The sequence below is a fragment of the Neltuma alba genome, unplaced genomic scaffold (assembly GCF_004799145.2).
Source record: "Neltuma alba isolate B1F8T4 unplaced genomic scaffold, ASM479914v2 tig00003884_pilon, whole genome shotgun sequence".
Lineage (NCBI taxonomy): Eukaryota > Viridiplantae > Streptophyta > Magnoliopsida > Fabales > Fabaceae > Neltuma > Neltuma alba.
The window spans coordinates 1-16,021 of record NW_021633467.1 but is presented as its reverse complement, the minus strand read 5'-3'; the positions used below and the strand labels follow the sequence as shown (position 1 = coordinate 16,021).

The window sequence follows — 16,021 nt, the reverse complement described above, 5'->3', positions numbered from 1 at the left end:
ATGATTAATTATTGTTTTTCGAGAATCTTTTATAGAGATTAGTTTCGATGCTCATAAGTGCTGTCACATTAAGTTTGGATGATCTAAAATGAATTAGTTTCGCATTTTTAAGAAATTAATTACCCCCCTTCGTCTTATACAACTAATTCTCACATACCAAGAAATGAGAATTGAAGCATTAAATCTGTCCTAAATTAATAAAATTTTTTAAGATTAGCCCCAACTTAAATAACGCAGATAGATAAACAAGGAGTTTGATCAGCTTTTTAACCCTAAACCTTAATTAATACTCCCTCCGTTCCTTATTATAAGAGACAAATAACCGAATTACGTTGATAAAAAAAGTAGTTAAAATTAGTTAAGAACAATCAATGTGTAAAAAATATAATCTTTTTTCCAAAAATGCCCTCATTAATAAGGAGAAAGAGCATGAGAGAGAACAATTAAATTATTGAAAGAAAGAGAAGTGGGAGGGAGAGAGAGTGTGAATTGGAGACAATAAATATGGATAAAATAGGAAATCAACACAAAAAAGTAGAGACAACTTTTAAGTGTATCTTATATATAGGAACATGCCATAAGCATCAAATGTCTCTTATAATAAGGAACGGAGGGAGTAACAAAGATAAAATTGGAAAATAGCAATTAATGAGCTGGTTAATGACTACATCAAAGACCAGAATTTCTTGTAGATAGTGCCCTGTAATAAGGACCGGAGGGAGTAGTAAATACGTCTCTAGTCCTATTTATAAAACATTTTCAATATGTTTATGTAGATTAAAGAAAATCTTAAATTGTATTAACTCTCTGTTAAAATATAATAATTTTTCAATTTTATCCCTATTTTATATATGCACCTTTCATAAAAATAATCATTTACACTATAATAAATGAAGGATAAAATACATTCAAGCTAAAAATTTAATGAGATAACTTATAAATAAAATCAAAAGAAACATTCTCTCTCTATCTTATAAATAACATCTAGGAGTAGAATTTAAAATAAAGATAATATCTTGATTATTACTTTTGTGGTCCTATTTACAAGTCAATACCAACATATTTCAAAAAGCAGCATTAAAATTCAACTTTTCAACTTTCTCTCTATTTTTTTTTTATGAGTAACTTTCTCTCTATTTAATTTAACATGTATTATACCCTATAAAAACAAAACCAAAATAATAATAAATAAATAATAAAATTATACATCTATATGAAAAAATTCTTTCTCTCCCTTATAAATAAGACCAAAAAATTTCTTCTCTTTACCTTATAAATAAGACTAAAACTTTCTCCAAAAAAAAATTTAAGAACTTAAAATTTAAAAATTTAAATGTGAACTGTCCGGAGTAGATTTTGAAATGTTGATATATTTTATCACTGGAATGGGCACCAAAACCAAACTTCTTCCATAGCAGGTAACTAATACAATATAAGGGTAAGAATTAAGCTATTAATTTTGGAAGTAGCCATGCATTACTTTGCAATCTTACAAGGTTACCAAGAGAAAACGAGATAATTACATAAGAAAAGAATTCACAATGGAAGAGTGTAGATGATTAGTCATCAGTACCTTGGCGTTTGGGCGAGGAGTGACTAGCAAAATGCAGTTTTGTCGTCCTTGTATGCAACAATAAGCATTCTATTCGTTATATATAAGCCTAAGTTCATCCCCATACAAGCTAAAAGGGTGTTTATCTTGCAAGAAACAAAATATTTGTTTGGGAGGATCATAATAAGGCCCCATTAAAAGAACATAGTACCTATTTAATTACTTTAAACTATTTATATTTATTGTTTTTTTCCAAACTAATTTACTTCACTCATAAATTAATATATAGTCTACTTATCTATATAAGAATTTTAGAAACTATAACATATACTATGATTAAGTAATTTAATAATTTTTTAATATCTCCAAATAACAAGCGAATAGTGAAAACCTATTGTTATTTCCTGTTCTGAAACTTATTATTGCAAATTGCTAAATTGTTATGAAACATTTTTGTATGTTTCTTGCATAAGATTTTATTATAATTCTCCCGATACGTTGCAAGGAAGTAACATTGTTGGCTAAAACAAAGGAAGTAATATTCGTTTTTTCAAAATGCAACAAGGAAGTAATATTCGTTTTTTCTAAATGCAAAAAGGAAGTAATATTCTGTTTTTTTAATGCAACAAGAAAGCAATATTCTTGAGGAAAAAAATATTTCGATGTTATTTTGAAAAGTGAAATTAACGGCACTAGTGCAATTTTTTTCTCAATGAAATATAATTTCGAATTAATTAAAAAAAGGTATGAGAGGAAATATCCATAACATGGCCCAGAAGCATCCGGATACACATACTGAAATTGCATAGGGGCCATGCACGGATGATCAAAATAAAAATCAAATGAGATTTTATATTAAGAATAGGAGGTACTGGTATTTTAACATGAGACAGCTTTAGAAGCTTGTGGTTGGTCTATAATGAAGTGAAGATCATCTCAAAGCAGCGCAAGTTGTAAACGCAGCTTACCCAGGATCACTGGAGGAGTACAATTAGTACTTAGTAGTATAAATCATTTGAATTTTGAGTGGAAAGTTTAGTAAAGTACATAAAATTAGTTTCTTTTTTTATTTTTGTTAAGATCTCCAAACATGAGTAAACTTAAAAATGATATGAAAAGTCCCACGTCGAATAAAATTGGTTTTAATAAGTAATATATTATAGAGTGAAATGATCTACAACCTCGAATCCTGAGGCTTTGGTTTAGGGTTAAGACGGGACATTCTTCATTGTTCTAAATTAAATAAAAGCCATGAAAGTGAGAGAGTAATAAAGGATTAAAAAGGTAATGAAAATGACGAACATAAAGGAGCCTTAATAAAACTACTTTTAAAAAGTTACCCAAAATGTAGCGTAAGATAAATTAATAAGACATTCATACGAGGTGTTATTAAAAAAAAAAAAACTTATAAAAGTAATCAATCTTCGAATACAATTAAAAGCAACCATAAAAAAATATTTTTCCAATGAATATAATTTGATCAACTCGATTAATGCCTATTGCTAACAGAAGAGGAATTGTGGTGATCTGCTCAGCTGTTCCAGCAAAGCACACATTGAGCAAATTTAAAATAAAAGAAAAAGTTATCTAATTTAAAATAGAAAAAAAAAAACCAGTTTAAAAAGAAAGCAAATACGAAAACACAACAAACAAAATTATTAAAATCTATTATCAAAAAAAAATATGAAAACATGAAATATGAAGACATCTAGCAGAGTCAGTCTTCTCCAATGTTCCAAGGAACTGTTCCCTTCAAGATAACTTTCCAAACTTCCCAACATAAATCTATTTGACTTGAACATTGTACAAGATATTGTTACAAATATAGTGAGACACATGCAAAACACTACCTATCAAAATATTGCTCAGAATAGAATAGTAAATCATTAAAATTCATTTAAAAACAAAGGAAACTAAACAGCTCCCGTACTGTTTAAATCTGTATATTATTATGTTGACTTCATGGTTGGTCTGGCCAGAAAATTTTCTCATCACTTTCTCATGAATACAATTAAAGAGGGTGACCTAAAAGAAATCTTCAATAGAAGAAAATTTGGTCAATTGGATTAATGCATTGCAGCCCAAAAATGTGAATTACTAACAGAAAAGCAACTAGAGTAATTTGATCAAAAATGTCCTAGTATGAGTCCTAGGAGCTTGTAAGTAACAAAAAATTGGTAAATTATAGTAATACATGGACTCATCACCTTCAAGACAGCTTTCTGGAAAGGTTCTTCAAGCCAGCACCCATACATTTAAGAATTACTGTGAGTCTTTGGATCTGGCTTTATAACGAACTTCAAATCCAAAAACTCCCCTATATTTCTCAGTGTTTCTATCCCATGCTGGGATAACTGTCCAACGCGAATCTTGGAAACATCTTGTGGACATAGGGAGCAGAGAAGAAACAACAGACCCTGCACACCGAACAACAGTGTTAAAGAAAGAAAGGATGGGTCCGGGCAAATGGAAGAAGAAAATAAAACGAGAGATTGGAACCTCGTATACTTTGTCCAGCATCAAGGAGAAGTCATTATCTAGGAGCTAGGCCTATTTCGACTAAATATGCAATTAAACAACAGAAACAGGATTTCTTGAAGCAATAACAACAAGCAGCCTCATTCCGTTGTATAAGATTAGCTACGTAGATCAAAGAATGACATTGAACTCTATCAACAACTAACTCTTCAAATGTTTCGTTTCTCAGAAGTTCAAAAAGCAAAACCAAAAAAAAAAAAAAAAACTTGACCAGAAAGATTAACAAGGGCCGGTTTAATTAAGAATTCGACCTGATGCGTTGAATCCACTACTCCGCCCCCTGCTGGATTTCCTGAAGTAAGGCATAAGCAGTTTGTTGACCAATGTCTTCTGGGGGTATCAGGTCTTTCTTCTCATCATCTGTGAAGTCAGTAGCTTCTTCATCATGATCACGAGAAACAGCAGTGTCGACAGAAATGAAGCAGTCAGAAGTAGTTTCTGCAACAAGCGAAATCCCATATCCAGGAGACCTGTGTTATTAAGAGGAAAAATCACCCAAAAACAAGGTTATACAATAGAACTTGGGATCTATCAAATCCCTAACAAATATATTAACAAACGTAAAATAAAGTATATGATGATCATACTTTCCAGCCTGTGGGCCAGTTTTGTGATCTGTAAAAATGTGTACATCTGGGAGTAGACGATTAAATATTCCGCGGGCAGCATGAATCAAGGTATATTCAAACTGAGAGGACACTCTAGCAGAAAATGTAACTCCTCTAATTCTCTTAACCATGGCCTCGTCAGTCCAGGAAACTGCCTGCTAGGACAAATATGTAAGATTGCAAATAAAATTACATAATTATAAATTAGTAATAAACTTGGGTACTCACATTAAGACTCTGAACAACAGGCACGGACAAAACGACTTCCCCACCACCATTCGGAGGAACTCCACGACACTCTATTTTAAGATCCAGCTGATCAGAAGAGACTCCAAAGCGTTTCAATATGTGCAGAGTGGTGGAGCGGAAAGTATCAACTGACGGATCCTTAGAATCATTTGTAATTCCTGACAACATAATATTGAACAGCTATAACGAACGGATCATCTGGTTATATCCCATCATTGTTGCTTTGAATCCCGTATATCATTTAGTTAGTATATTTATTATTCACATAAAATCTAGTTAACATTCATCCCTGTAATATAGAGGAAGATAGCACTTCATATTATAAGTCATAAGTTTGATTCGCTTTGAAACTGAAACCTCAGAGGAAGATAGCAACTCATACTTCAAATATAACAGCATATCATGAACCATCATCAAGAGCCAGAGGAACTGTAATTAATAGCTACTTACTTTCTATAATTATCACAATATTATTATATATATAGATCAAATACTTTACTTATCCCATATGCATTAGCATCAACTGGCACCAAATTGCCAAAAAGGTTGCCAATCATCCTCAGTTATCCTACCACCTCCTGATAAATTAAGGGTGGAAACAATTATACGTGATTATTAGAGATCACATCACAAGATAACAACAGGTGGAAAATAATTGGTCTAACTTATCTCCTATGAATTAACATCAAATTGCACTCAATCGCCAAAAGTTTGTGTTTGCCGACCAAAGTTAAGCGTATGCTTCACCACTCTATTCTCTTTTTGTGATTAAAAGGTCATTCTGTAAAATGCATCATGTTTAAAAAGACACAATAAATTACCTTTGAGCCTAATCTCGGGGGGCTTCTTTCCAAATAAAGCAAGAACTATCAGCGGTTCCAAGAAATAACCAATGGAGCGACTAACACCACAGTCATGCGCAAGATTCTTCCCACCCATGATAATTCCAGGCTTGTACTTCAATTTAGTAGCTATCCACAAATAAAACCCAATTCAGCCCCCACATAGCCAGTTGAATCATTTTCAGAATTTAAAAGCATCATATAAGCCAACAGAAAAACTAAAATTACCAGCTTCGTTGATTTCGACACAGCAACCATCGCAGATTTTCTCAAGCAAACGAAGAAAAGAGACCTCGTGTTTCTAAAGACCCGGGAAAGTCTTGTCTGCACGAATATCCTCGATAATAATCGAATTACCTGAGAGAATGGCGAGAATTAATCGTTGCCTGAAGCTCTGACATCCTTTTAGCCTCTTGTAATCCTTATTCCCCATTCTCTATTCCGCACTCTCCACTCTTACAAACTTCAGTAGTAAAGTTGGGAGTAAATCGTAGAATTCTCGTTTATGGGCGTCACAGATTCTTGCAAACAAATTCTTGAATTGGATTTCACGCTCACATTCATACCACATTCTACCGTTAAATAAAAAAAAAGTTTTGAAAATCCTGAAAAATTGCAAATATCCCATTCTGTCATTTCTAGCAGCTCGTACAGCAATACTTCATGAATATTTTTATGAAAAAACGACAAAAAAATCATAAAAATCACAAAATCATAAATAAGGTATTCTTACAAAGATGTATTGTTATATACAAATTAAATATTGTCAAAACCTATCCACAAATCCTGATTTGGCATTTAGTTATTTTCAAGATTTCTTTATTTGTCATTCTCTCTATTTTTATCCCTTGACCCTATCACCCCCTTCCATTTAATTCTCATCATTTCTGACAACCATACAGGCTCTTTGATTTTCTTTTACCTTTGCTTTCCTTTGCCTTGCAACACACAGGACAGAGAGCCTTTTTTTTCCCATATAAAAAACTAAGATTAAATATTTTTATCCAAAGGTCACAAAGATATCTTTTATGCATGTATCAATTTGGCAATTAACACAGTATTCATATGGTAAAATAAAACTCCTAAATAATATATTTAAATGGGAAGGAAAATAGCAGACCCAAAAAAAACACACATTTCCAATTTGGCATCATAGAAAAATCACAATCATTTTTTATTAATGCAAGAAAAAGAGGAAGGAATAAAACCTATACTTGTCCACTCTTTCTTGGGTATAATTGCTGATCCTATATACAAAAAATATAGCCTATAAATTTCCAAGGATACTGGTAACTCAAAAACCTAAAGTTATAAACATCCTTGGTATTTTTGGTATTGAACTTCACCTGAATTAAAGTACCGTTTGGATGTTTGCCCAAACCATGGTTTGGGGGCTCAAACAATAGTTTGGGTAAAAAACTGCCCAAACAGTCATCCCAAAAACCAAACCATGGTTTTGACTCCAAAACCATGGTTTTGGAAAAAGCAAAAATTTTTTGCTTTTGGAGAAAAAAGAAAAAGTGTGAGAGCCTATAGGATATGTATCTTGTTATTTTTTTTATAAACATATTTAATATTATATTTTATAAATATATATACATATTAATTAATTATTAATTATATTATCTTATGTATTATTAATTATGTTGGTAAAAAATATATTATTAACAATTTTATTCCTTCAAATTAAAATATATCATAAAATCTATTTTTCTGTAATTATCATATTAACTTATGTCTTTTTCTTTTAGTAATTTGTGTATATAAAAAGTGCTTCTAATAACAACTATCCAAACACTCTCACTTCTCAAAATCATTCCAGAATCTATTCTTCATAGAATCTATTCTCCAGAATCACTTTTCCAAAGCACGGTTTGGTTTAATCCAAACACACCCTAAATAGAGGGGAAATAACACACAAAGATGTGCAAATACGTCCCGCTTTTTTCTACACTCATTATTTCACCTGAATTAATTTCAAGAGATTGACTTCAAATCCTCCATATACTTACTTATATGCAGAAACATCCCGCCTCAACTATCTCCAGCAAATTTATAGTCCCACATGAGAGAGGAAGTAGACAAAAGGGTCATGAGAGAGAAAAACTGGGATCAACCCGCCCCTCAAATATGCATTTGAAATTTCACTCCAACCTTGGGTCCTAACATTTCAATAAAATTATTTTTTTAATTTATTTATTGTGTTTAAATATTAATACCCATGAAATTCTGGTCTAGCATGCTTGGGTGGAAGAAAAAGAAGTTTGGACGAAAAAAATGAATTATGAATTAGGTCTCACAATTTTCTTTTTAATTTTTATTTTTGCTATCATCCGAATGTCAAACACCATCATTACCTGACATTGTCCTGCATCCACATAAACACAACTGAGTGCTAAAGTCGATGAAGTAGTGGACCCAACTAAAGAAGGAGCTCTCCCTCTACTTCTCAGCATCTTTCGATTGATCATGGTGAACTAGTGGTCAACCTTGAAAAATGAGTGCCAGCCTATACGGAGAGAGAAGAAAGAGAAAGTTGTGATTTGTTATCACATCATTCTTTGTATTAATGGCGTCTAAATTTATTAACGAAGGACTATCATCCTGAAGATTGTGAAGCATAAGGACCTCTAAAAAAGGTCGAGGGACCTAATTTAACATCTAATACAATTATGGGAGTGTTTGGATAAGTCCAAACCATAGTTTGGATAATAGCTTCTAGAGAATAGATTATGAAAAGAATAGATTTTGAAAGAATAAATTTTCTGAAAAAGTGATTCTGATAAAGTGAGAGTGTTTGGTTAATTATTGTTAGAAGTGCTTTTTTAAATGTAAAAATTACTAAAAAGGATATAAATTTAAATGATAATTACATATAAAATATATTTCATAATATATGTTTATTTGAAGTAATAAATTTTTTAATAATATATATTTTGGTAACATAATAAATAAGACATAAATAATATAAATAATAAATAATTAATGTGTATATATATTTATAAATAATTACAATATTTTTAGGAAAATGATTTATTTTGCTAATAAAAAAATATTATTATTTATTAAAGATTTTAAACATGAATATTATTTTGCCAATAAAAATATTATTATTTATTAAAGTACTCCCAAGCTTCGAGCTTTCCCCACTTCCTTCCTTATCCCCTTCTGTTCATCTTTCCTATCTTTACAGCTTTGTCGCACTCTGTGCTTGTCTGTTTCTTCTGATTTCTTGCAGTGAAGTCGCTCTATTTGATAAACAACAAAAAACAAAGTCACTCTGTCTCCTTCGTTGAACCCTCACAGCATACTGCTGGCAACGATAATGGACTACACACCGCCTCCGTTTGACAACGGCTTTACTGCCGAGAAGCTCTTCTGCCAAGGTTACACCTACACTTATGACGACGTCATTTTCCTCCCTCACTAAATTGAATTCCCTACTGATGCTATTTAGCTTGCTACCAGAGTCAGTCATAATGTGCCTCTAAATATCCCTCGTGTCGCTTCTCCGATGGACACCGTCTCCGAAGCTCACATGGCCGTCGCCATGGCTGCCCTTGGTGGTATCGCTTTTATCCACTCTAATACGACGCCGTCCGATCAGGCTACCATGGTACGTTCCGCTAAGTCGCGCCGAGTGCCGATTCTCTCCAGCCCTGTCTTCAAACCACCCTATGGGAGGATTGAGTCGTTGGATGATTTTGGCGACTCACTGACGGCACAGCATGAATGGGAGAAGAGGCGACGGCACAGGAGAAGAGAAATCTTCAGAAGGGGCGACGGAATGGGAGAAGAGAAATGAGAGAAGAGGCCTTCATTAAGTTTAGAATGGGAGAAGAGGTGCTTTTTCATTTGGGAGCTACTAACAGGAGTAATAATTACTCCAACGACTATTTGTTACTCCTCAGAAGCGACCCGCGTGATGCTTAAGTCCAAACCATGGTTTGCCTGCTCAAAACCAAGGTTTTGTTAGAAACCAAGGTTTTTAAAAAAAAATTAGTGTTTGGCAATCAGCCTCCCCAAGCCATGGTTTGGGGTCCAAAAACACTTCTGGGGCAATTGCCAAACACCCCCTATAAAGACCAAGAAATTAATTTTCCCAAAGTATTATTACTCATCCTGCTTAGATGAATGAGAAAAAATAGAGAGAAAATAATATGAGTAAATGTTAGAATGACTAAAATTCCTTTATTATAAATAATTGGCAAAGAAACTAAATATTTAACAAGAACAAATTATTTTTCTATATGAAAAAATAAAAAGGGGATAATTTTTAAATAAAATAAAATAAAATAAAATAAAAGTAAATAAATTATGCATTATTCAATATTTTAAGAAAATGATAAAAATCGAATAAAATGAAAGACTATAATAACATGAGATATTGAGATCATGAAAATGTCACTACTAGTACCATTAAGATTAATCTTGATACTTAGAAAACAAAATATCTTAACCATGATCATGGAATAAAATGAAAGGCTGAGGAGTGATAAGAGCTTCGTGGAAGAAGATAGTGATGGGAATGAATTTGCTGAGCATAAGTCTCTCGTGAAATTTTGAGGGGAAACCACACTATTCCATTTAAGCAGCGAAAACCTCCATTCCTCTCCCATTTTTCATCTCACTTTTCCTTCCTCTCTCATTTTATCTCAATCCAAGCAGATTTGCAATAAATAATTTATTATCAGTTGTATGGGAAAAATATAGAATTTGTATGAATGAATGAAATGGTTCTCACGCACTTCAATTCTTCTAATTAACTGATCTTTCTAGTACAGCACTCTATTATAGCACCACTGCTTCTGGCAAAACAAAAAACAAAAAAAGTACCACTGCAGAGGCTTTAAACTACATATAGTTCACTGCAGTTTTATAAATACTACAACACGAATATCAAAAGCAAATGAAAATAACTAAAAAGAAAAAGAAAGAGGAAGTTTTTTTTTTTTTTTTAAAGTAAAAGCATCAAATAAGCTAAACGTCATGTAGTTGGCCAAAAAAAAAAGCCAAAGGTCATGCAAAAAAAAAAAAGAGGTTCATTAGGTATAAACATAAGCGAATGAAGTTTTAAAAAAGACATAAAAAATAAAAGCTAGCATGACGTGAAGCACACTAAAGGTTTCAAAGAGGAAAAAAGGAGATTAATATGCCTTATGTAAACTATACTCTTAATTAAAGTATCAAATATATGAGGGGAATTTTAGTCCACTAGAAAAATCTCTTGGCAAAAACCATTTGCTTATGTGTGCTGGTCAAACGGAAGGATAGATGCAGCAAAATTTACTCTGAGGAACCTGACTCTAAGAAAGATATAGTCTTCTCAATAACTCAGAGAATTATCAAGGACACACCACGATCCAATCTCTTGACCGTTCAATTTGTTGACAAAATATTCTATGGTTAAATAAATAATTATCACAGATGTTTTTCAAACCTTTTTTTTTTTATAACAACAACCAAATGGAAGAAAATAAAAATATTTATCATTAATTATTAAAGCATAATCAGACACATATATTCAAGGAGACATACATATATATCCGAAGCAAGTTCACATATTGTAGCAATTACAATAAAATTAGGTCCAGAGGATAACAGGACAGGAAATTTACAGAGAAAGATGCAGAGAAAGAAAGCGACAGAGAGAAAAAGAGCCAACAAATTTCACGCCCAAATCCATCATCCCATATCTATTTATTTTAAGTTTTTAACAACTTCCCCCAACCCAGTCCACTTCTTGTAGCCCAACTAAGCATGTGTCCAAGGCCCATACGATTGCTTTTTTTTTTTTGACATTGCTAATGATATTGCACATATTTAGTTATGTCATTATCTAATTGAATTTTATAAAATGCTTTGATTTATTTGATTCAACCTTAAAAGATGAGTTAATTTGAATTTTAGATAATGATTTGATTTATATTATATATGTTAATATTTTTAAACTATATATATTTGATAAGAAAATATTTTTATATTTATATAATTTGTGATTCTATAACTTGAATTAAAACTTTATATGTTTCAACCTTAATGTATCTTAAATTAAAGTAAAATAATAACTAAACTACAAAACTTGAAAACAAAATTTACTTGAAGAAATTTTTTTTGATATCTTTGCCACTAAAATAGAGCATACTTATAATAAAGCACGATTAAATAAAAATGATTGCCCCTGGGCGACGGTGAGTGTTTGGTAGAAGATATGAAGGAGGCCAGCCATCAAAACTTTTTTTTTTTATTTAACCTAAGTGGAGCTTATTTGGAAGCTACTTAAGATGAGTCAAGGTGAGTCATGCATAAAAATAATTAATTTATTAAATACAAAAAGATTAGGGATTGAGTTTTAATTAAATTAAAAATTCAAAGACTGAGTGACACTAAATCATAGTAGAAAGATTGAATTAAAACTTAAAAAATCAAAATATTAATTTTTTCTGAAAAAATAAATTTTTTTTAAACAGGCCTGAAAGTTTGCCAACCAACCCGAACCCGCCTATTTAATGGCCGCGCCTTGCGAAATGGGTACCTTTTCAAATCCATAAGCCGTTCTTCCCAGTGCTACATTCATCACAATTGAACCTTTAGTTCCTAACCTAATTCGAGTGGTCATTGAGGGGAAAATCATTATTAATATCACTAAAAAGTTACTTATGGCACCAACACGGTTGGCTCTGGTAGAGGGTTGGAATTCTTGGAGCCCATATTTAGTGCCTATCCACTTTGCTAAGCTTCTCATCAACTACCATCACCGTTCTCATCGTGGGAGCACCATCTGAGCTATAGTGTCACATTCTGAAGACGGAGTCTTGCGAGCCAAAAAAAGAGGGGCTTCAATGCTTGGGACCAACTTAATGGTAAATCACTGGTTAAAGGTACAATTTTGTGGGATTTTATGGACAAAAGTTGCATTTGGTTTTAAAGAATAACATAATGAATAATGATGGTTTAACATTGTATCATTGAATGGCCTTCAGATATGCTCGGAACTAACAGCAAGAAGTTTGATTCCTTATGCGACTTATGCAATTGCAATATGAAAGAGTATTACACAGAATGAAATTGAACGCAACAAATTCTGAGGACAAACAACACTCAAATAAACACAAGCAAGCTTCAAATGAATCCTGTTTTCTTTTGTTACTTGGAGGATAGAAAATATGGTCTGAAGAATAGTGAGAATGAGGAGAATGAATCCAGCAGCAGAGGCCGCACCTTGCCAAGCCGTCCTGCAATAATCACGCCTCAAACTCGCTTTACTCCGTCGCAAACCATTTTCGCAGAACTTATTCAACCTTTTGAAGATGTCAACGTGTTAAGTAATCAGCGTTGCTACACCTTCATTCTTTTCCATCATTCTAAACAACAGAACAACCTCAGTATTAGTAATGAAGCTGCGGACTATTTTATTATCAACCAGGACATCCACATCTTCCTTTGTGTTGATGAGGCGACTCCATACAAGAGCATAGCTAGTAATGTAAGAGATAAAAGGACAATGGATCTGTTCAAAAGCAATCATATTAAAGAACAAAGCTTCAGTCACGAGATCCATCACCAAAATCTGTGGAAGCTCCAGAACATGGCCTGAAAACTTGATGTCTAATGGGCTCTTGCTTTTGCTGGCCTTCAACTTTACTCCAAATTCTTGCAACTCCTCTGCACTGTATGAAAGAACATCAGTAGTGTAAAAGAATGGTTCCGCTTCTGGAGGACCTCCTTCTAACAACAAAAACCTAAGCAAATTTGTGAAATGCTTTGTGCTCACATTATCAAGATCATGCTTTGGCTTTTCAAGGTCGAATGCTTCACTAAAGAACCGATAAGCAAGCTCAGAAAAAGTGATTCCATCATCACGAAGGTTAGGGGGAAATGCTATATTGAATAGCTCTTCAAAAACAAATAATGGTAGTTGATTCTCAAATAAAATTAAATCTAGATGTAGATATCCAATTGATGGATGTGACAGTACATCATCAACCATATCTGTCTTATAACGCAGAGGGCTGAAAAGTTTGACGACGAAAGCAGCATCCACTGATATCAATTTCACGAGTTCCTTATCAGTGAGATTGATGTTCTCTGAATAAGAAGCACGCACTTTCGACACTGAACTTTTCACAAAACTAATCAAAACATCCAGGTTTGCTCTGCTTCTTTGTGTAAATTTTTTGAGAAAAACTTGCTTGAGCCTTTCCATATCTCGCAGCCTCTTATCACCGCAATGAAAGGGACCAATAGAAACAAATTTTGGGGTGTGAGCATCTGGAAGTTCTATACAAGTCACTCTAGGGATACACCTGCCTCGATACATGTGGCTATCCCTACTGTCTCGAATCATAGTTTTGATGTCAAGCATCACATCATCTTCCATCTATCAAATTTGAGTTTAAAAGTAATTCGCAAGCAAAATAGAAACATGGACACACATCATATATTAGATCATTTTTATAACTAATAGCATAGGTCTGAAACATTAGCAGCTTACATGCTGTAAGCATAATTTTTTAACTACATATATAGTGTTAACATTACATTGTCAGTTATCTTCCTTTTATGTAGAATAGGTGTGACATACAAAAGGTTAACCAAGAAAAAAACCATCAAATCTATTAATAAATGAGAATAGAAATTCGCAATGAATAAGGACAAAATAATATAATTATTTATTATTTCCTAAGAATGTTTCATAGGGATAGTTTTGGTACTTGCTTAATTTCGAACCGTTAGATTAAGTCTGGGCGATCTAAATTTAATTATTTTCATTTTTTAACCAAATTAAATAGAGTTTAAAATAAAAATAATGTATTAATTATCGCTTTCCAAAAAAAAAGAAATTAACAACAACAAAAAATTTAAATTAAATCTCAACCATTTGAAGCAGATTTGGAAGGTCCAGAATTATTTATCCTGCAATAAGCACCAAAACCAAACTTCTTTCACAGCATGTAGCCAGTAAAATATAAGGGTAAAAATTAACGTTATAATTTGGAAGTAGGCATACGCATTACTTTGCAATCTTACAACCTGTGACCAAGAGAAAACGAGACAATTAAATAAGAAAAGAATTCACAAAAGAAGAGAGTACGCCACCAGGCCGACTTTTACAAGGATTTCAAATAGTCTTACATACTTTGGACTTAATTTCTTCATTTTCATCGATCTTCCAATGCCCATAGTCGGTGCTACTTTCAAGAAAACATAATCTTCAATCTCGAATTCTAACGGTCTCCTTCTTTTATCAGCATAACTCTTCTGATCTTTATAGATCGACTTATGTATGTAGTTGGGGATCCATTGAGGAAACATGGTCTCCCACCTTCAATGTTAACTGCCTTCTTTGCTAACTATGTAATTTTCTCAGTGCTCTAACTCATGTCGTGATAGATCGCATTCACAATGCTGGATATCTGACATCAACTAAGACTTGTTAATGGCATACACCATTCTGAGCACCTAATATCAACCAAGATATATTAATCACATCAACGATTCTAAGTTTTTGACATAAACTGAAACATTTTAATGGTATCACCCATTCTGAAAATCTTACTTTGTTATTTTCTACCTTACCTTTGGGATTATCTCTTGGTACTCAATCTATTCATATAATATTTGGGAGCTTTTTTTGTTCCTCTTACCTTCTTACCCCAAACTTAGCTGGCCTAAATGTATTTTACTTAGGACTTGCAGCTCTACACTTTGTTAACTCTTATGTTCCTTTGTTGACCAATTAGAATTGAGCTTAGTCTATTTAACAACTTGGCTATCTAAAGAAAAGTCAAGGATACTCTCTCTGAATGGTTAACCAGACTCAAGAAATCATATATTCTAAACTCAACTAAGGTCATTGTCTTCCCAGATAAGACTATTATTTGGGTATTAGTAACTGTCCTCAGGGTCTTCTATGACCATGAGATCTAACTACGATCTCGAGATCTAACTATGATCTCATAAGCCCACTTCTTGGATCTAACTGCGATCCCTTTATGGGAATTTGAAGACCAAAGAATGAAGTTATAGGATAACTTTATCTCTATGAAATCTCGCAACCATACTGATAATTCTCCAAAACTAATCTTAGATATCCATATTGCTTCTTAAGCCTTACTCATTCCTTTTGGCAACTCAAAATTATCTCCTTACACTTCTTAGCTTCATTATCTTATTCTTAACTTTCTTAGGCTTTATATGAGTTCGTCTACTATGCCTAGCTAGCTCTTTGA

General features: G+C 32.8%; 1 protein-coding gene and 1 pseudogene across 1 annotated transcript; both read right to left on the bottom strand.

Moving 5' to 3' along the window:
* Positions 1 to 3,730: 3,730 nt before the first annotated feature.
* On the bottom strand, positions 3,731 to 6,305 carry LOC114742786 (probable RNA 3'-terminal phosphate cyclase-like protein; annotated as a pseudogene).
* Positions 6,306 to 13,110: 6,805 nt separating this feature from the next.
* LOC114742778 (UPF0481 protein At3g47200-like) lies at positions 13,111 to 14,169 on the bottom strand. The gene has a single exon (XM_028930996.1). The coding sequence runs from the start codon at positions 14,167 to 14,169 to the stop codon at positions 13,111 to 13,113; it is 1,059 nt and encodes a 352-aa protein (XP_028786829.1).
* Between the last annotated feature and the right edge of the window lie 1,852 nt (positions 14,170 to 16,021).

Bases quoted from the DNA above. Each gene is read 5' to 3' on its own strand.
- LOC114742778 (XM_028930996.1), bottom strand. From the start codon at position 14,169: ATGGAAGATGATGTGATGCTTGACATCAAAACTATGATTCGAGACAGT.